Genomic DNA, 21,606 nt, shown 5'->3' on the forward strand with positions numbered 1-21,606 from the left:
TTTTCTAGGCACCAGTCGAAATATTGATAAACCTGAACTGGACATCGTCCAATGACCAAATAGTATTACCACTGTGTAAGCAGTCCTTCAGCCTCGTCGAGTTTCACAATCGCGGCAAAGCCGAAGCTGCTCGATGGCACAACAAATGCAGAGGAATGTGAGGTGGGTACTTAGGTATCCTTTTCACGCTCTTTCTTCCGCAAGATCCCATCCAAGCACATCTATGGTCTCCTGAATCATTTCGAAGCCTAGGCCACTGCGATCCTCTTACTTCGAACTGATCGTTGTGACCTATCAGAATTGTTTCAAGGGTCGAGATAAGACGAGCGCTCTATGTAGTCATCTCTTATCGCCTCGGGACAGGCTTGAAGCGAAGCCAAAACTGTGGCCTCTCCCAAAAGGTAAGAAACCTGAAGTCCTTGTCGAAAGACAGGTCCTTGATCCCTGGAGCTGCCTCGAGATCAAACTGCCACAGAACCTTCGCGATGAACAGCCTGATCACGTTTTGGGCGATAACGCCGCCAGGGCATCCCCTGAGCCCCTGACTGAACGGCCTCGACACTTTCAGATTGTCATCCTTGAATCTGCTGTCGAACTGTGGGTGCTTGGGGTCGTTGGATAGCCACCTTTCCGGCCGAAACTCTCTTGGTTCGGTAAAGAAGCGATCGTTCCTCACTGCTGCGAAGTAACTGATCTGGCAGGTAACCTGATGAGCGCACAAACATTAATATGCGCCAGCTAAGGTGAGTCTGATGGATGACTATGCACGTACGCCTTTTGGAATATACTGTCCGTCAACAACAGCTCCTGGACTTATGCGTGGAAGTCCATCCGTAGTCGCCTGGTGGAGCCGAAGGCTTTCGGATACACAGGCTTGCAGAAATCTGAACTTGGCCGTACTCAATGCTTCCGTATCGATGGATTCGTACTCTGCAAAACCCGACCTCACTTCCTCCACCAAGGCTTCATAAGCCTTTGAATCTTGATCACGGAGCAGGAAAAAGATCAACGAGTAGAACTGGTCCGCCAGGGGCTGCCAGCTGGCGAGAAGAAGGTTGCCAGCCACATTTTCCAGATGAAAGATGTGCTTCTTGTCGTCAGGGACCGGTGTCCCGGTGTCAGACGGGATCAGCTGCTCAAAGTAGTCCAGGTGGTCCAGCTCCCCTCGCCGGCCGATACGATCCTGCACAATCTCGCTGTTCATCTTGATCAAGAATGGCATCGCGGGCCAGACCGTCGGAGGAATTGTGAGATACGGCAACAGGGTGAAGAGGCCTGAGCGGAATTTCCTCACCACCTGGCTCATTGTGACGAAGAGATTGAGTTTGAGGGCCGAGGCCATGAACAATGAATCCTTCACTGAATCAGATCACTCAATCATCAGCATCTGGGACACATTACAGATTCGTTGGGCTGGCTTACTATCCCGCACCTGGCCCATATCTCGACCATATGTCAAATCTGCCGACATGTCCAGAGCGAGCCAATCAGACCAACGCCGCAACTCGATGGGCTGGCCGATCGCTCCAAGTTCTTTCACCTTTTCGACAAAGAAGTCGAGGTGTTTATGAATAGTACCTTCTTTGGCCTTGTAATTCCGGGCGCTGAACGCAGGGGCAAGTTTCTTGGCGACTTCACGATGCCTCACAGGATTGGCCTCTCCAGAGATACCTCCATCACCAGTATCAAGAGCATCATATCCGACTTGGACAAATGTCTCCAGACTCTTCTCTTGTGCCAAGTAAATGTCTGTGTGCTTGATCAGTTCGGTCCGACCTGGTCTGGTACATTCACCGCGTGATCAAGCCCGTGTTCAACATAGTTTCTGAGGCCACCATCAAGTTCCAACTGCAGAAATTAAAGGCTGACCTTGTGCTGCTTGAGGGTTTATGAATACAAGTTCATTTGGGGCAATTCTCACAACATCGCCTAGGGAAGCAATTAGCATTTAGTGCGAAGGTCATGGTCTATTCACTTCAGTGAAAATAGCTTAATAATCACCGTATTTTCGTAGGGTATCCTCAATCAACCATGGGTATCTCCCACTCGTGCTATAGACTAATAAGCGATGTCCCAGCCGAGGATTTTGTTGAGAATGAGCATGACACACCATGCATAAGCCCACCAAAGGTCAGAAATAGCGGCAAGCCTTGGACCGGGGTACTTTGAGAGCGGGTGGAGATTGACATTGTATATACTTCGCCCGACCCAGTATGCCACCATCTGCTTCCGTCAGCCGTCACCGCAATATCCAGCCTTTCACCGATCGGGGGTCATTCGGCGCCAAAACTCACCAAGGCAGCAGCAGGGGCAAGAAGTTGACCGATCAGGGAGCGGACGAGCTGGACAACAGCCATAACTGTGGCTCCTCCTTGTTCCCCGTGTGAGTTGCCCGGAATGTTCAATCTGATCCTGAAGGCCATTCAGGTCTTGGGGTCATTGATTACAGTAATTTGCGTGCCATCATTTCAGGCTTTGGCCGGTGCTTGTGTGGTGGAGTTGCGGCGGCTGGTCGGACGGAGTCTGGTGGGCTCCAGCTCCACGCTATCTGCCCCTGTTTCGCCCAATTAGATTACATCAGCTCTACCTGCTGTCTCGGAAAAACGAGAGTTGGCCCCCCCCCTGTTTTATTACCCCTGTCAAAAATTTTAAAGGTTTATTAAAAAGTAGTCTTCTTTTAATAACTCTATTAATACTTAACTTAAAAATATATAAAAAATATATATATAATCCTTATTAAAACTTCTATATAGTGATATTTTTTAAATATTTATTATTAAATCTTTTTTATATAAAGTATAGAGGTTACTAGGCTGATAAGATAAGTAAGTATACGGACTTATTAAGTAGTTTAGCCTATAACCCTAGTAATATATAAACGTTAAATAAAAATTATTTTAAAAATTTAATCTTATAAAGACTTTTATAAGGGTTATAAATATATTTTTTATATATTTTTAAGTTAAGTATTAAAAGAGTTATTAAAAGGAAATTACTTTTAAAAGGGAGTGTTTAACTTTTGAACAGGGGGCATTTTGCAGGGGGGGGGCCAACTCTCGTTTTTCCGAGACAGTGGAAAGTTGTTGGTTGCTGTGCCACTCTGATAGTGGGGAAGTACCTAGGTACCTTGCAGAAGACCCTGGCTCGCTCACCGGCTTCGATATACCGCTTTTGGAACTGCAGCTGCGGAATTCCGAGCCCGAAGGCAACCTGTAGCCCAAGAGGATTGAGTGTAGCTTGCAGTAGCTGGTACTCCGGCGAGATGGCCCAGCCATGGACAACACCTCCTGGGGTCTCCCTTCGTCTCGACTCCCACTTCCCGCAATGAACACTTGCACGCGGTCTTTGCTCGTGTGAGTAAATGGCCGTTGCTCGTACGCCAGCCGTGCTTGTCCATCAGCATACTTTGTTGATTACTCTCGCATGGCTATCTCTACCAACTGTCTTCCTTGAGATTAATACTCAATTTTTTCAATCGTGCAAGAGGCCGCTCGAATTGTCGTGGCCGCTATTCCGCTCATGTCATCATGGGGCTCACATTTGAAGACGCTCTGGGTGACCCAGACGAGGGCCGAATTGTGATTCTGTCCATCGTTACAGTGCCGCTGTGTATTATAGCAACAGTACTACGGCTAGTAGCTACGAGACGTTCACGTCGAGCTCTCGGCTGGGACGATCTGTTCGCTGTTCTTGGGCTGCTCGGCTTCCTTGTCTACGCGTGTACGCCGTTCGTTGGTAGGTTCCCGGAGTCTCACTGTACCGAAACCGTATAACGGATTCAGGAACCACGACATTGACACAGTCTTGAACCATAGGCGTAGCTGCAGCAGGCGACTTAGACGAAGAAGACCTGGATATCCTAATCGCAAAGGTGAAGCCTCTTTCTCTCAACAATACGACGTGTAACAACGGCTCACAATATACTGCCAGTTATCCTACATAGCTTCCCCCTTCTATTACGTTAATCAACTGTTTGTAAAGGCTAGCCTCTTCGTCCTCTACTATCGGATATTCTGGGCCGACCGCACCTTTGTACGCTGGGTGTACATTCTCGCAACCATCCACGTGTGCTGGTTCATCACCTTCTTGTTCTTCCTGTTATTTCTCTGCACGCCAGTCTCCAAATGGTGGGATGTAGCAGGAACACAACCAGGTTCTTGCATTAGTGGAAATGCATTTCTTGTTCCGGAAGAAGTGACCAATTCAGCCATCGATTTTGCACTGGTAGCACTCACTTTTGTTGTTATCCGGAAGCTCAAGGTCACAAAGCATCTGAGGACCAAACTCACACTTGTGTTCCTCGTCGGAGGCCTGTCTGGCGTCATAGGCTTTGTCAAGATCGGCTTGGTATACGGACTTGACAACACCCATGGTCGTGAGTGATTTTCTTTTCCACGAGCTTGTATGTCTCCCGCTGACTAGGGTGTCGCTGTCAGAGGAAAACGATGCCAATGCATTTTGGGATATTATGCAAATGGCAACGAGCATATTCTGCGCTTGCGGGCCAATGTACAAGACACTGCTTCCGCTGCGATCTCTCTGGTCCCGCTTGAAGACATCAGTCTCATCTTGGGCCAGCAGGTCACGTCTTTACTATAGATCGGTCGGCAGTCACAAGACTGAATCTGAGCAGAGCACGAGCAGCGGGCGCCAACGCGATGTCCGCGGCGATGCTAATGTGACCGCGGGCACCGTGGCAGATTGGCCGCAGTTCGTTGATGGAACTGAGACTCAGTACACTTGGTCTGAAGTCGAGATGGTCGACATCGATTTCTCCAACCGACCTTCAGCAGGGAGCAAGAATGTCCAAAGGCAATCAAATTCGGAAATAGTATGATAGTTTATACAGCATGTCTTGGAAATTGAATCATAGGATACCTTGATTGAAAATCCTTTCCAGCAGGATAGTGCTCAACAACGCGACAACAGTCCCCTGAACAAACAAGGGGCCAAAAATTCTCGAAACCGCAACAAACCATGTTCCGTGACCACCTTGGCTCAGGCTTTGAGGCAAGTAGAATATCCTGCTGTTTTTCACAGCTTTTGCGCAACTGTGTGGTTTGGGTATACTTTTGAAATTCTGCACAACGGCCTTTTGCAATGGATTTCAATTTTATGGTTTCAAGATAAATTCGATAAATCGAACAGTAACGTGCCCTGAGTTCATGGAATATCTAGTCATAATCACAAGTCATAGCGGGCCTAATTTACTGGATTGGGTAATTTGAAGGTCCGTAACGCGGAACGACTAAAGGGAGACGTATATGACATCCTGTGTGCACCAGTCGCTGACTGCGCCATTATGGAGCAATCACCACTCTCCGCATTTCGTACTCTGATTCGATTAAATCGCCCTCAAATTCGGGCTAGAATCTAAGACTCTATGCAACGAGATCCATGAGGAAAGCTATCCCATCCCTGAAGATGCGTGAATTCCAATCATTGCAAGCACTGTGGGATCATGCCACGGTCAAGCACTGTTTTCTACTTGCAGGTGCTATCGTAAGCCGATATTGATAACATTGAAGTTCCTCTCGGTTCACAGAGCGCAAGACTAACGAATACAGTTCATAACGTACAAAACCATCCAATACATTTATAATGTCTTTTTTCATCCTTTATCAAAGTATCCGGGACCAAAACTTGCTCAATTCTCGGAGATTTGGTCGGTTTATCATTTGTGAGCTTCTCATATCTGGAAGGAGCCCCAGATTCCTGCTTCAATGGTACAAGCTGACAGAAGTAGGTGTGCTGGGAGATGGCCTTGGGCAATCGAAACAGCACTGGAACAGTACGGTGAGTTGGAAGTGCAAGTTCAGCCGCGTATTACATGACATTGATGACTTTTTCTGTAGGAAGTATTGTTAGAATCGCCCCCAATTCTTTGGTTTTCTTAGAACCACAAGCCCTGCATGGTAAGTCAATCAGCCTCGAGTGCTGTCACTGCGATAATAATGTTGTGTGGTCTTGCTCTTAATTGGTTGAAAAAATTCCACGTAGACATTCATGGCCACAAACGAGACTTGAAGGATACCTTCATAAAGACTCCTTTGGTCGATGGCCTTGGTGACGAGGATGATGGCTTGTTATGGGAAAGGGACCCCGAGAAACACCGCCGGGTGTCAAAGGCAATGTCCCCAGCTTTCAGTGGGAACTCATTGAGATCGAAATTGCCGACGATGAACAAACATATTGACCTCATGGTAAAAATGATCGGACAACATGGGGTAGTAGATATAAGCAGCGTATGTCTAATCCTCGCCCCAGACCCCAGTACTTCACCCTGCATTTGTTTCCTCCCCCATACATTGGATGCTGAAGTCTGTTTTCTTTTTAATCAAGTGGCTTGAGTGGCTGTGCATGGATACAGCTGCAGACCTCGCATGGGGTTGGGAAATGCATCAAGTTAGGGATAGTATGCTCTTCCACGTAACTTGCTGTCATCATCCCCATACTGACCAGTCATTAGTGAAATCCCACGGATTCTTGGAAGCGATGGAAGCAGGCAATTTCTTGGTGGTCATTTTAGCCGCCGCCAAAACGTATCCCTTCCTCTATCCACTTGCCCTTATGTTTGCACCGTGGAAGGTCATGCGTTCGCTGCCGAGGATGATCAGCGAGGCCAAGGTGCAAGTGGTTCACCGGATCAAAAGGCGCTACGATCTCAAACACTCTGATTACTTCGAACAGCTCCTCCCAGCTGACAGGCCCTCTCCGACCAATGATAAGCAAATCAGCCACATGCTAACAGTGGCTGGGCAATTAATTCTGGGTGGTTATGATCCTACCTCGGTGGCTATATATATGGGTTTCTACTTCCTGCTCAGAAACCCAACTGCTCTCAAACAGGTGCGCCAGGAGGTGCGAGAGAACTTTCAGCAGTACGAAGATATTGAGGCCGAGGCGCTCAGGGCTTTGCCTTTTTTGAACGCCTGTTTGCAAGAAACTTTGCGCCTCAGCGCTGCGGCAACACATCATTCCCTTCCTCGTATTAGTCCGGGGGCTATGGTCAACAAGGAGTATATCTCGAAAGGCGTGAGTTTCACTTACGCTCTTGCCACAATTTTATCCCCAACACGCCACCCCCCCCCTTCGGTCTCCCGAACACACAGAGCTGATTTTCGCCTTTTCCTAGGTCATTTGCCGTAACTCGCTTTTTGCGTACGGCCGCAGTGTTCGCTTCTTCCACAACTCAAAAGACTTCAGACTAGAGCGATGGCTGCCGGAAAGCCATCCAAGCTACGACCCAAAGTTCTCCACAGACCAGCGCGACGCCCATTACCCTTTTATAATGGGCCCTCGGCAGTGTCCTGGTCGTGAGGTTGCGAGACATATGTTCCGCTTGGTGATTGCGAAAGTGCTTTGGTCATATGATGTCGAACAATTGTCCAAGCCACTGGACTTCGACCGCGATTTTCGGGTCTATTCGATGTGGGTCAAGCCGGAGCTTCGTATTTGCTTCACTCCAGCAAAGGGTCAAGGGGCTATGTGACAGGCTAAAAGAAAGAGGGTGGCGTCACTCGTATGAGTGGTTTAGTCTTCGTCCGCATACATCCCGGGGGTGTACTTCCCGTAGTTAATAAACGCTTAAAGATCACTCATACCAATGTATTAATACTTAAGTTGTAAGAACAAGGTTCGCAAATTCTGCATGATATTTATCTATTTGGCCAAGACGAAAAGACGTGTTGGCATTTTTGGTCGTTACCAATCATAGAGTCACAACCAACTTCCTTCCGGAAACCGATCCGGACTTCAGTGATTGCAAGCCCGATAAGACGCTCGACAGTCCAACGCCTGCGGACTCGATTGGGTGAGTCTTGAGGCTACCCTCATCTAGAAGCTTTTGAAACATGGGAAAGAATTTGGCTGCAAATGCAAACTTTTCTGGGTCTGCCCGACTCTCGTAGCCCTGGGACAGCGGCACGTCTTCGCCCAATGCCTCATATGCCAGAACAACCTTTGCCCGCACGGCACGCCGTGTACGGAGCTCCTCTGGAACCATTTCTAGTGAGACATATCGGCCGCCAGTCCGCCCGATAGCCGCATAGCAATGTGCTACAGACTCGGGCCCGGTGACACAGTCTAATGCGTATTTCAACTTGTTGCCTGTGAGCCTTTTAACCTCCTCGACAAGGTCCGCCCTTATATAGTCCACCTGGGCCACGGCGCCCCGTCCATGAACGAGATCAAAGTTCCGAGGGCTGCACGTCACGACAGGGTCGAGTCCGGATAGTTTCAGCAGCTGGATAGCCAAGGTGCCCGTTGCCGTGCTCCCACCGTATACGAGGACAGGGAAGCGCTTCTCTGCCGGTGATTCAGGAGTAGCGGATAGGCCAAGCGCTGCATGGTCCCAAAGAGCCATGATATTTGTCATTAGTCCCACCCCGAGAGTCGCAGCCTCTTCCATAGGCATGCCTTTCGGAACCCGGACCAGCATTTCGGGGCGCGCGCGTACGTATTGAGCGAATGCCCCGTTGGTCGGATCGCCGGGGTTCGAGCCTTGAGCCATGCCGCAGACGCGGTCACCAATTTTGAGATCGGTCTTGGTATCACGGTGGATCGCTGCGACTGTGCCTGAGAAGTCCATTCCGACCACTGCACCAGGAGATGGAAAGGCGGCGCCCATTTTGTGGTCACTCGGATTGAGCGCAACGGCGACGGTCTTGACCATGATGGTTCCGGGCTTCAGACCAGGCAATGATATGTTGGCCAGCTTAGGGGCTCCATTTTCGTCTTCGATAATCGCAAATTGCACACTGGGAAGCCTGGATGTTGAGTCGGCCGACATTTCGAGAAACCTTGGAACAGTCGTCGCTGTTATTCAACGTTGTTTAGGATTTCCAGCAATGCTCGGCGATGTGAAGCCCGTCAAACTCGGTTTGACAAAATTATATAAGACCATGGTGGTGTCTTTTCCAGATAACATTGATGCAGTGGTCCCTGCCATTCATAGGTGCTCTTGGAAAACCTGGCCCGCTTTGGTAGAGGCCTATGCCGATTTAGGTCATTCAGCGCCGTGCGTGTGTTCGTAGGATTCTCACCTCTTCTCACCCGATACTCTTGAACGCATTTCAATCGGATATAATAAATTGGAATAATTGTCTACTGAGCACTTTTATTCGATTTTCATCAATCCATGGTTCAAGGTGTTCTGATGTTTTTATTTTGAGATCAGATATTCGCACTCGCCAAAACGGAGAGTACACCCATAACTACCTGGGAACTCGGAGATCAAAGTGCTTATTTTAGCACTAAACTGGTTTCACTTCTACTCCGTATACGTCCGAGGATATACATAGCACCTTTATATAGTAGTTTAACACTAAACCACGAGTAATAATCTAATAAGTTTGTCTCCTAGGTTTATCCTATAGGATGTTTTCCCATAGAAGCCTATCCTATAGGAGGCTGTCTTATAGGAGGTTGTCCTATAGGAGGTTGTTTAATGAGAGGTTATCCCTTAGTGCTTGGGTATACTCTTTGTTTTGGTGGGTGTGAATATCTGATCTCTTTATTTTTACACAAGCCAAGAAAATGCTGAACAAAGCAATGACGCTGTCTACTTGGTCTTAGAATTGGACGTCACCCCTCGAATCTTGTAAGCTTTTTCACTGTATAACTAGCCATATTGCTAACCGGTCTTTCCAAAATCATCATTTGTTACCGTCCGTGGGCCCTGATTTCTCCTCAGCAGCTCCCTGAGCCCGGTGATATCGGTCATTTTCATGCCTTAATCCAAACTCAGTTTCCAATGTTTCTCGGAGCACGATCTCGTCTTCAAATAAGGACAGCATGAACCCCACTCCCGCGAACGCGATGGATATTTGAAACAGCCGCTGAAGTGCTTGGCTGTATACGGAACGTATCTCGGACTGTACTTCAGGAGCAAACTGCTCCACCATCGCAGCGGATGCCGCGCCATATGCCGATCCACTTGCCATCATCTGGGCGGCTGCGGGATCAGAGATCTCACCAAGAAGTTGGCTAACGCGATTGTTAAATATTGACGCGGGGATGGCAACACCCCAGACCCAGCCGAAGCTTCTTATGAAACCCCATGCTGCGGAAGCGGCAGCCTGGTCGCTTTCAGGCACCGCGCTTTGAAATGCTGGTAACTGCGAATTCAGCAGCACTCCAGCGCCTAGGGCACACACGCACTGGTAGCTTGCCCATTGGGCAACGGTGGTATCGGGGTTTTGAAGTGTGAATAAGCCCAGGCCAAGCATGAATACGGAAAATCCTGCAACGTGGACTGGCTTGTACCGTCCCCACCGGCTGATGGACACCGCAGCAATTGCCGAGCCTGGAATGGCGACCAGGGACATGGGCAATAGAGCAACACCTGAATATTGTGGCCCGTAGAGTTTCACGGCTTGAAAAAAGACAGGCTTGCGAATCAGAAGTTAGCAGTCAATACTAGGTGGTACTGAGGCAGGTCCACCCACAAGAAAGAATACGCCCCAGAACGTAAGCGCCGAATTTATGAAGGTGTTGATGCTGATGATGATCGATGTACGGTGCTTGAAGAGACGGAGCGGGATAACCGGCTCAGCGGCAGCGATTCGGCCACCTTGGGTATACAGAAAAACGAAGAAGCCGAAGAATCCAAGGATGACTGGGACTAGAATCTGCCACGAGGCCCAGCTATAGCTAGCGCCAGCATTTGCCAGCGCATACAAGATCGCAACAGTGGAGGCGACGAGGACAAAATTTCCCAGGAAGTCGATCCGCCTGATCTTCTGGCTGAATGTCATGTGGTCTTTGTAGTTGACTTGGAGGAATATAAAAAGAATCACCAGAGATAGGCCGCCAATAGGAGAAATCTCAGGGAAATCTCACAGGGAAATCTTAAGGAAATCTTAAGGAAATCTCATAGGGAAATCTCAAGGAAATCTTAAGGAAATCTTAAGGAAATCTTAAGGAAATCTCATAGGGAAATCTCAAGGAAATCTTAAGGAAATCTTAAGGAAATCTTAAGGAAATCTTAATAAAGACTTAGGCAAGAGATGATCATTGAATTGTAAAGAGAAGCTTTAAAAGTATGTGCTAGTAGAAGCTACGGTTTTGAAGAAAGATACCTTACTCTTTCTGCCGAACGTGCTTGGCGGGCACCTTCTGGATGTTGCTCGAAATCTCCTGCAAAGGCTGACTGCTGTTCTTCACCTCATTCCTATCCTCCTGCTCGTCGAAGTCATTTTGCTTCCTCTTCTTCTTTCCTGTAATCCTCTTTTCGAGCTTTGAGTCCTTCAGAGATCGAATACCGTGGACAGTACTCAGATGCTGCTTCAGCTTTTCAGCATCCATTGAATCCCCCCTGGTACACATGTTGGGAAAGGCTGGGCAAACTGCCCCTGTGCCCTGCTCGACCTTCAGGAGATGTTCATGAACAATATGAAGATCAAGGTTCTCTGGCTTCAGGGTTATACAGCGCTCATCTGCTGGTAAGGTCTCGTCGTGTATGTGAAATGGGCAGATAGCTGGTATAATGACCCGGTCACGAATGCTTATGCCCTCATATCCGAAGCGAGAGATGATGCGTAGTGCGTCGGGGAGATGACCAGCCACATGGTTGTCGGCCAATGCGGGGTTGACAATCCATGTGTTACAATAGTAACAAAAGCTTGCTGTCTCGCGTAGACAAGGCCATTTGGAATGAACCGTTGTGAAGTGATCCATTAGCTCGGCATTTGAGGGGAGCATAGTACCCACCAAGTTGCCGCCATCAAAGGAAGCACAGTTGTCAAAGAAACACATGGGTAAATCAAGTTTCCCTGTGTGGGCCTTCATCATATGAGAGCCCCATTGTCTCCTGGTCAATGGGGTGGGTTGGGTTTTGCCAAAGCTGCACTCGACGACACGACCCTCTGAATCGAGATACTTCCAGCCACATGTCTGGTCTCTCATCGTGTCCTCAAAGAGGGTCTTCACTTGTTGACCTGCAGCCTTCTTCGAGCATGCCCATACATGCCTCCATTGGTGTAGGTTCGAGGAAATGTCGACGTCACAAAATCGACACTTGGATGTCCCCGTGGTGGGTTCGAACCCCAAGGGCCACGCGTGCGTACGATGTGTCACCGAGAAATATCGTATAAGTGTGGTGGCAAGCCCTTCTTCTGAGACCTGTGCCCGTAGCTCGCCATCAAGGTCATTGTATGCAGAGGTGTTTAGCAGTCCCACCGCATCAGGCAGGTGACGTTTGCGCTGCACTGCGCCCTTAGATTGCGGGCCAGAATGCCTGGATCCGAAGTGATCCTCTACCAGCTGGTGGCGCCGCATTGATGGGTGATCGATGTTTCCATTGTCACCTGAAGGCTCTTGTTGGCTGAGGGCTTCATCGGTTTCCTTCAACTCTGTTGGGACAACATCAGGAACGGCATTGCCTTCGGTACCGCCACCATCCTCAGTGCCGGCCCCGTACTCTTCGATCTCGTGGTTTCGGTCTTTCTCGAGCTCTTTCGACACCTCCCATAACCGCTCGTCGATGTTCGAGAGGTCCGCCGCCTCGTCCAGCTCCTCGAGAACGCCATCAGGCTCTGCCAGCTGGTCTGCCCCTAATGCCATATCCGCGTATTGCACGACTTCGGTAGACGCTATGGCTTGTGGTCTAATGTCCTGAAAGGAAGCTGCGTACTCGCGCTGTTTCTCTCCTTTCCTTAGTCTTGCCAAGAGAGCCCGACGCTGATTCTCAACCTTGTAGTACTCAGTCCACAAGGGGTCACCGCACCGGGATGCCGACACAAGGCTGGGGTGCCTGGCCAAGATTTCCACACGGATGGCCTCGACGCTCGATTCTACCTCCCGCAGCTCTGGGTTGGCATACACGCGACTTAGTCCCTCGCTGGACAGATCTCGCGGCGCCCCGTCCACCCTGTTGAGTAACATGCTCGAGTACCTGACAACCTCCTCCTCAGCTGGGGGAAGTCCCCGGAAGCCCCTCACAACATCAACCTGAGACGTGCGGGAATGATAGGCCGAATAAATAGTACTTGTCGTCCTGTGGCCCATGAGGAATCTTCGATCCTCTTTGCTGACCTTGGCCTGGAGTGTGTTGGCCACACCTCGTCGAAGACAATATCCGATTAATCGCGTCTCAAGTCCGGCGTATATACCCAGTTTCTTCAAGTTTCGTGTTACTCGCGCTAACGTCTCAGGCTTGTCTGTGACGACGTGATGCCTGTCAATATAACGAAGTACGGGGAGCTCTCTCTTGGCCTCCACCATCTTGACTCGCCGCCCGTGTGTTGCCTCGTTGGGTGGCGCCCTGAGCCGGCCGAGATCCTCCCATGCATTGACGCCGTCGAGTACCCCGTCCAGAATCGCAAGGATAAGTAGGAGCCGAAGTGTATCCTCTCTGCACATATTCGCAGGGAGCAGCTTGGCCAAGGGGATCTGCCTCCACTCTGATTCCTTCAGCTTCTGGCCCTTCGACCATCGGATCTTCACATTGGCCCCAAGATCAAAGCTTGCCTCCGGGTCTGCTTCCGACTGGAACGTATAGAACGTTACATCCTGCCACTGCAGGCACATCTCATCCGTCGACGACGTCCCCTTCGCAAGTGCTCCGCCACGCTCCGACATGTCAACCATAAGGCACATGTAGAGGTTGAGATTTAGAAATTCTCTCATGTTTGCAAGGCTCGCCACAAACTCGCGTTCGTATAGCCTGGCTGTGAGATATGTCAGATCTTCGCTGTTGACATTGTGCTTGTCGTGTGCCGCCGTGTGCACGTCTCCCTGGGTGACAAGATCATTGAGCACAAAGTCTCGTAGCTCAGCCCTGCTGTCCCTGGGCCGTTCCCGGGAGTTTCTCGCTCTGTCGAACACGGAGCATATGTGGCTCATGTAGCCTATGATGGAGATCGCGGCGACCTCGTCCTTGATTACTCCGACTCTAGACTGTGAAAGGTAACGAAGGTACTCCTTCAAAAGCGAAATGGGGGGAAATGGCGATCCGGGCTGTAGGTACAGCGCCTCTGTATCCACCTCTGGGTGCTGAAACTGCATGAACTCTAGGAACCATCGTCTTGCTGCTTTGAGATTTGCGATTTGGCCCAAGCTGAGCTGCCGGAAAGAAACCGCGTGATGTTGTGCATTTTGTTCTTCGATTTGTTCTGGGGTCAATGATGCTTGTTTTGCAACAAAATTGGCTTGTCGTTCAGCAGCTGTACGAGGCCTCTTTCGTTTGTCCATCGTGGCATGTAAGAGACTTGTGAGGAGGTTCGAGATGTAGTGAAGCTGTGTGTGGTGGGTGTAGGAGAGGCAGCAGGGTCGTGGGAGAGGAGCAGCTGGTGGGCGGAGAGGCAGCAGGGTCGTGGGAGAGGAGCAGCTGGTGGGCGGAGAGGCAGCAGGGTCGTGACTTCCAACTTGGGATTTCCTGAGATTTCCCCCCCCCCCCCCCGCTAGAATTTCCCTGAGATTTCCCCCCTGGCATTTCCCCTGTGGCTAGGGAGTGTAGGTACCTACAACGGTAGGTAGCTACCTAGGTAGGCACCTAAGGCTCGGAAAGATACAGTGATATGCCAACATTTGAACCTGCCCCTACAACCCGTTGTTGCCATCACCATCTTCCGACAGCTCCACATCAGCTCTTGTCAGGACGCAGGCTGTCATTCTGTTTTTCCTACTTGATACACTTCTCAAGGAGACAATCATGCCCTCGCTCACCACAGTGGTGTTCCGTCACCTCCAAATGCCTTCCCTCCACCACCGACTCGGAGCCGTCCGAGGAGCTCCCGGGGCGCTCCAGGGCCCACGCTGTAGCCTGCTTCTCGGGCGTGCTCGAACTCCATGACCCGGTCGATCCCAAAGTCTTTGATAAATTGGCAACGTGCTGCGAAGTCTCGGCCAACCTTGGCCCAGTCCCGGTAGTTCCGCCCTTCCTTGAGCTTCGCTCGAGCTCTGTCCCATACAGCCTCGGAAATGTCGTACTCTGGCTCTTGCTGGCAGCCATCCTTATTTGGCACAAATGCCACATAAAATTCGTCGGGATTGCAGACATATGCAAGAGGTGGGTCAATACCGACCTCTTCCAGTCCCAGACAGGCCAGCAATAAGGTTGGGTCCGAACGGGCCACACCTATTTTCTCATGGTCGAGTAGTCTGACCCCGACTTCTGAGAGTATGGGCTCCATCCAGAGCGGGAAGAACGTGACAGACGGCTCAGTCAAAGGGCCGAAGTAAGCCCTCGCCATGACAGCAGCTCCTTTATCCCAGCTCTTCATGATCGGCTCGGCCCGGGGGTAAATATCGACATATCGGAGCTCACCCTCAAGGAAATCGCCTACCACGTCGACAGCCGCGACATAGTATGCATGCTTGTCAGACAGACTCGAATCGGGAGCAGGTAATTTGGGGAGCTGTTTTTCAAAATCCTCCTTCATCTCTGGGCTGATAAGCTTGATGGCTCGCTCGAAGGCTGTCTTGTAGAATTGGACGATGGCTTTATCCTTGTGGCGGTCTGGGTCGGTAGGGTTGTTGGAGGTAGGGCTGCTGGTGAGGTTAATGACCTCGCTTGTGGGCTGGGAGGACATTGTAGGTAGCTTTGCGCAACTCGTGTCTGTGTTGGAGTGATTGTGGTTGAGTCTGTGTCGAGAGATTGTCAGCTGGGAAATCTCAGGGCTTTCTGGGGAAATCTCTGGGAGCCTGTTTGGTCTGTGGGGGCAGGTTGGGACCTTTACCAGTGCCGTAGAATTTCTTGAGACTAGGACTAGAAAAGTCGCTTGCTCTTGAATCATCAGAAGACCTGGCAGGCTCAATTTGTTTTTGATCACTCCGCCACCTACACTGCGCTTCGTTTCTGTCATACACGATGTCTGGGGTGACAACTAGATCACACACGGTCGCTACAGGCGAGAGCGACGGGGACGAGTCTGGGTCAGAGATCTCTACAACGACCGGCTTGGAGGAACAGGATTCCTGGTATCTGGCCCTAGAGCCAACGCACAAGCACCTCTCTAAGGATGTGGGTTACAGGAAACAGGTGCAAATGAAGCTACAAAAGAGACCACATGTGCTGGATCAGCAAGGTATCAGGCGAATCGTGCATCTCTATGGCTCCACAGCTGTTTTTGCAAGCCAAGCGAAGACAAACGCTTGCCATTGGGGGGATTTTGCAAAGACTCACAAGCATGCCTTAGACGAAGCGCACAAGGTACTTGAAGCAGAGGGGTACACAAACAGTCGGACGAGAAATGCTGGACGGACGGTTTACGTGCCCACAGAAGAGCTCGAGTCCCTGGGCTTCAAGCCAGAAATTGGGGGCCCAATCTCAGCAGCCACAGCCTTTGAGCTCCTACAAAAACACCCCCAGCCATTCCAATCGAAAACACTCCCATACAGAGTGAAGCTTGGTTGGGACATCCCCCAAACTCTCCACGAAAACGAAAGCGAACCTTCAAACCCAAAAACACCACCAACCTCACGAGCGCAAGAGTTATTCACAACTCCCCACAGAGCCTCCAAGATGGCGCCGGGCAACAGCCGTGGTGGTAAGAAGCGGGCAGCAGAGGACCAGTCGCCACCCTCCACGACCGTCCACGAATCCATCGACGCCCCAGCAGATGTTTTGGCGATTCACACGATCACCACTTTTGCCCAAAAGACGTGCGATGCAGTGGATGAGATCGAGTTTCTGCATGACGTGCACCGAGACTCTAACTTCTTGAAGACCTGCACCGAGGCGACCCCAGTGCTGCCTGAGCAGATCAAGGCTGCCAAGGCCGTCCTTGCGCGACACCAGGCCAAGGAGGCTCAGCAAAGCGGTCTTTCGTTTTTGGACCAGGTCAAGAACACCCTACCAGGAGCCAGCTCACCTACCACTCAAGATTGTTTTGTCGTTGGGGCGCGCGAGAGGAACCCTTTTGTCACCCCCACCAAGAACCCCTTTTCTTTCGGAGACCCCGAGCGCGACCGGGGCTTGTCCTCCATCTCTAAATCGCCATACGCACCGGACACCGGGAAGAAGACTGAGCCCATACAGGCAATCAGTACTACATTCTACAAGAATGCTTTCACGGACCTCGCGAAGCTGGCAATCGACAACCCGATCAGTCACAAGGTCATGTCTGCGACCGTTGATGGGAAGGGGGAGATTTCTCTCGTGGTTCTTCTGGCTACTTCTGACGCCTGGGTCATTCCACAGCTATGGAAACCCTGCATCGACCAGTTCCTCAAGGAGAATCGAAAGGATGACCTTGCTGCTACCTCTCTAAACTTCTGGGCAAGTGTTCTGTACATGACAGATATCAAGACCAGGATGGCCCTTCAGGTGAAGGAGGATGGTACTCGCAGCGAAATTACGCAGGACATTGTTGACGCCTGTGCCAAACGCTATGCCGAAATCGACTTTACCAAAGTCAACGAGAGACTTGGCAGGATCCTGTGTTTCTTTCGACGGGAGAAAATTGACGCCATGGAGAAAGTGAAGAATCCTGCTGAGCAGAGACTCCTGAGCAGACTCACGCATGAGGAACTTGAGTCAGTTCTGGGATTCCACCCTACAACCTCGGCGTTCGGAGATGGGGGTGACGGTGCGCTGTGGCTATGAACCTGGTATGTTTATGGCATGCAGGCTGGCATGAAGTGACGGTGTGGTGTAGATCTCACTAACGAGGGACTCTACACATCTAGTGACAACAACAGATACCTTCCGAGCTCCTTACCCTGCACCTGCGGTGTGTGGTCCTTCAGCTGCTTTGCCGTTTGGCAATGATACTATGAAGCCAGTTGTCAGGGGGTAGTGAAACGGGTTTCGTGTGGGCAAGTAGGAATGCCGTAGCTTATTGAAGCTGAGACTGTGGGTGTGAATCCCACCACGATGCTCTCGTTTTTACTACCACTAGTTTGGGGGAGAGGAGGAAAGGCTTTCTTGCACAGATTTAAGATTGGGCAACCCGTGGCAGTTATGGATGAACGGTCAGCCGTTTTAGGCACTCTAAGAAGGAGTAGACAAAATGGAAATGGTTATTTGAACTTCTTCACAACTATGCCTTTGATCTGTGAATTCACATTCCCCTATGGTGAACCTTGCACGAGAGACATGCGTCCTGCCCACCTGGGTGCCTTAGTTGTAATGCCACCACTGCTGGGTGGAGAACTGCGAGTGGAGGATCTCGGCAATGGCAATCATGCGGTTGCAGTTTCTTCGCACCTGTCAAGACGATTAGAAGAGGGCAGATAAGGATAAGCTCATGGCTTACATAGATGGCGTGGGCTTGGTTTATGACGCCGTGCTTCGGGTCTGTCAGGAATTGGCCTTCCTCCAGAATAGTATCCATTAACTCCATCGCATGCCGCATGCGTTGAAGGCCGTGTCTGAATATGGCTGTGAACTCCCCTGTGTTGGAGCTCCGGAACTAGTGGACCGACAAGTGGGAGACGCGCTGCATAAAGGTAGACCAATCGTTGAAGTCTCGAAACATCTTCTCCCTGGCCTCGCGCACTGGGTCCCGGTCCATAGAACGCTCGGCCTTGAGCTGCGAGTTGAGCAGGATATTGCGCCATAACCAGAGACGATATGCAACCATTTCTAGGAGATCCACTGGGCTGGACTGAGAGATGTTCTCCGCAATAACCATGGCATCGTCGAGGCTGTCAACAAATAGATGTCCGGGGGCGATCGAGAGAGAAGTGGTGTTGTTGCTGCGAACAACTGCCTGGAGCATGATGGTCCCCGTGGCTTCATCCTTCCTAGGTAGGATTTCAAACACACCCAGCCGCGCAACCATGACACGAGACTTCTCTTCATAGAGCCTTCTCCTAGCATCCACATCGCCTTGCCACATCTCGCGGAGCTCTTTGTTCAGCTGGAAGTCGGGCGGGGTCTCCGTGTTTTCCTCTGACAAATCCGACGCCCTGAGGCCGCGTGAGGTGCCTGAGAGGTAGCGGGGGAGGTAAAAGCTGGCAGGCCGCAGGGTCAGGCTGTGCCTACATGTTGTCAGTATCATGCACCTCATGGACGGATCTAGTACTTGCCTGCGGCGGGCAGAGCAGCATGTCAGGGCAATTGGATCCTCCCAGCGCTCCATGATCAGCCTTCTGCGGTGGTTTCTACCAGCTGGGCCACCTGGTTGGTACTCCTGTAGAGATGTTGGGAGATGGTAATGAGTGGGGGGGGGGGGGGCAGGTGGCTGCAGCATATCACTGTGTCTTCCCCAGGATTGGCACCCCTAAGCCATTTATTCCTAGGTACCCAGCTTGACCAATGCTACCGAGAAAATAAAGCAGGCCCTACTGGGGAGGTAGGTACCCAGGTACCTACCTCACAATGAATCCACAGGGAGCTAACCGCAGCTTTTTAAAGGTGTGTAAGCCACTACTAGGTAAGATTTCCCAGAGATTTCCTAGAGATTTCCCAGAGATTTCCCAGAGATTTCCCAGAGATTTCCCAGAGATTTCCCAGAGATTTCCTAGAGATTTCCCAGAAATTTCCTAAAGATTTCCTAGAGATTTCCCAGAGATTTCCTAGAGATTTCCTAAAGATTTCCTAAAGATTTCCTAAAGATTTCCTAAAGATTTCCTAAAGATCTCTTATAGTTTTTTTTTAAAAATTCTTTAAAAGTTTTTTAATTAGTTATATTCTATTAGTTTTAATTAGTTTTAATTACTCTACTTAGAAATTAGTATTATACTATATGCTTAGAGATTGGTTGTATCCTACTAGTTTTAATTGCTTTGCTTAGAAATTGGTGTTGTGCTGTGCGCTTAGAGATTGGTTGTGTCCTGCTAGTTTTAATCGCTTCGCTCAGAAATTGGTGTCGCGCTGCGCGCTCAGAGATTGGTTGTGTCCTGCTCGTTTTAATCGCTTCGCTCAGAAATTGGTGTCGCGCTGCGCGCTCAGAGATTGGTTGTGTCCTGCTCGTTTTAATCGCTTCGCTCAGAAATTGGTGTCGCGCTGCGCGCTCAGAGATTGGTTGCAGGCACCCACATCCCCGGCAGCTAGCGCTGCCGGGGATGTGGGTGGTGCCTGCGGCACGCACAAAGAATGTAGAAGATCCAACGCCAGGTTGTGTGACTGACTATGGAGCCGCCGATGAAGGGACCAAGAGTGGTGCCGATGCCGTAAATTGACAGAATTACGCCAATGTAGTTGCCACGCAGACGGAGAGGGACAAGATCTGATACTATGATATCTGTTCACAAGCCAGAACATTAATAAAGCACAAAAATATACAAAAAAGAGTCACATAGAACCACTGACCATTTAGTAAGGTGATCCCTCCTGAACCTAATCCTTGGACTGTCCTGCCAGCTATCAGCATGGCAGTATTGGTGGCACCACCGCAAATACCACTCCCCAGAGTGAAAATTGCAACACTGCCCAGCATGTTCCATCGACGACCGAATACATTGCAAAGCTGACCGACGAGAGGCTGTATTGCTGCGCTTCACACATGAGAAAGAAATTAGCATGATCCAAATGTAGCAGCAAAATCAAATTCAGCGCGTTGGGACGATTGTGGCGATGCAACGAAAAGATGCATTGTTGTGCCTTTCGCGGTCCTCTTCACGCACCTGCAGATAAAAAAAGAATTTGTAATCCAGATATAATCGTCACCGATTCCCAAATCAGAAATAATGTATGGCATAGCCACTGTGACAACAGTATTTTCCAGAGCAGTAAGCAGTAATGTGACACCCAAACCGACTATAATGATCCACAAGCGCAATCCGGGATGAAAGTCATCTTCTCCAGACACGGATCTCTGCGCGGTTCCCACAGCTTCATTGGTTTGTAGCCCCAGTTCCGGATGGGCACTCGGTAGCTCTTGTGAAGCTGGGAGAGGTTCCTGCCCCCTGCAGCTCTCAGTGGCTCGCTCGTCTGATTCGGGCGCCATGTTGGGAGAAATCCTGCGCTGTGCTCGGGTAGGATGCTCCTGAGCAACAGAGATTCCGAGGCTGAAGACGCAGCGTATTCACATGCTGGCATCTAGGAGCCCTGCTTTGATCTGTCCAACGTCGTTATGGAAAGATTATTGCCCGGGCTCGGACTTGCATATCCCCATTGGTTGTAAACAGCATCATGACGACGGAGTCGCTTTACCTAGATAGGAAAGATACTTTTGTGCGAGTATGTTTTGTTTTGGCAAAGCTGCGCCGCGTAGACAGGGGGTGCCCTGCACCATTCCAAGATCTCATTGAGCCAATTTTGTCGACACGAGCCTCTGCATATCTAGGTTCCCACCTTATTTCTCGATGGGGCGCTTCGAACCATGAAGGATTCACTCAGGATTGAAATGAGCCGTTCCTTATGATAGCCACTTGAAAGTGGGCCGCACGGTGGGGATTATCCGCTTCGAGTATGCTTGCACCAGAAAGTAGCTCTCCAGCTCCTGTGGCATTGAACATGTGCAGCTAACTGTGTTGGGGATTGGCGCGTCATGTCAGCTCTCAAGCTTGCTGATGATCCTGTAACTGCATTTCAGGTCCGGCTTCCAATGACTTGATGGAGTTAAACAATTTGAATTTGCCTTAGTGCTTTTCACGATATCGCGTGGGCCAATATCTGCAGCCTCCTAGAGGAATGTCGTCACAGCTACATCCAAGACCTAACAGTCCGTAGAAGTGCGCATGGATTTTGCCTTCTCTGTAAACGAACTTGGAATT

The 21,606-nt window shown here is 50.2% G+C and overlaps 5 protein-coding genes across 5 annotated transcripts; 2 read left to right on the forward strand and 3 right to left on the reverse strand.

Moving 5' to 3' along the window:
* Window positions 1-219: 219 nt before the first annotated feature.
* Window positions 220-2,505, reverse strand: KVR01_008437 (uncharacterized protein). The gene is made up of 7 exons (XM_044788306.1): window positions 2,295-2,505; window positions 2,111-2,223; window positions 2,002-2,051; window positions 1,870-1,929; window positions 1,423-1,749; window positions 773-1,359; window positions 220-706 (listed from the first exon to the last, which is right to left on the reverse strand). Exons 1-7 carry the CDS (start codon window positions 2,421-2,423, stop codon window positions 347-349), a joined length of 1,626 nt encoding a protein of 541 aa, XP_044642204.1. The 5' UTR covers window positions 2,424-2,505; the 3' UTR covers window positions 220-346.
* An 824-nt stretch (window positions 2,506-3,329) lies between these two features.
* On the forward strand, window positions 3,330-4,837 carry KVR01_008571 (uncharacterized protein; the record flags this gene model as incomplete). Its single annotated transcript, XM_044785226.1, has 4 exons — window positions 3,330-3,735; window positions 3,816-3,871; window positions 3,931-4,375; window positions 4,437-4,837. Exons 1-4 carry the CDS (start codon window positions 3,528-3,530, stop codon window positions 4,835-4,837), a joined length of 1,110 nt encoding a protein of 369 aa, XP_044642338.1. The 5' UTR covers window positions 3,330-3,527.
* Window positions 4,838-5,601: 764 nt separating this feature from the next.
* Window positions 5,602-7,492, forward strand: KVR01_008712 (uncharacterized protein; the record flags this gene model as incomplete). Its single annotated transcript, XM_044781528.1, has 5 exons — window positions 5,602-5,796; window positions 5,898-6,245; window positions 6,343-6,415; window positions 6,470-7,035; window positions 7,136-7,492. 5 exons carry the CDS (start codon window positions 5,602-5,604, stop codon window positions 7,490-7,492), a joined length of 1,539 nt encoding a protein of 512 aa, XP_044642479.1.
* A 219-nt stretch (window positions 7,493-7,711) lies between these two features.
* KVR01_008596 (uncharacterized protein) lies at window positions 7,712-8,791 on the reverse strand (the record flags this gene model as incomplete). The annotated part of the gene is made up of 1 exon (XM_044788198.1): window positions 7,712-8,791. The coding sequence occupies one exon, from the start codon at window positions 8,789-8,791 to the stop codon at window positions 7,712-7,714; it is 1,080 nt and encodes a 359-aa protein (XP_044642363.1).
* An 865-nt stretch (window positions 8,792-9,656) lies between these two features.
* On the reverse strand, window positions 9,657-20,837 carry KVR01_008425 (uncharacterized protein; the record flags this gene model as incomplete). Its single annotated transcript, XM_044794085.1, has 4 exons — window positions 9,657-10,391; window positions 10,449-10,837; window positions 19,980-20,132; window positions 20,645-20,837. 4 exons carry the CDS (start codon window positions 20,835-20,837, stop codon window positions 9,657-9,659), a joined length of 1,470 nt encoding a protein of 489 aa, XP_044642192.1.
* Between the last annotated feature and the right edge of the window lie 769 nt (window positions 20,838-21,606).

This window comes from Diaporthe batatas (assembly GCF_019321695.1).
Source record: "Diaporthe batatas strain CRI 302-4 chromosome Unknown Contig00010, whole genome shotgun sequence".
NCBI classification, from domain to species: Eukaryota; Fungi; Ascomycota; class Sordariomycetes; order Diaporthales; family Diaporthaceae; genus Diaporthe; species Diaporthe batatas.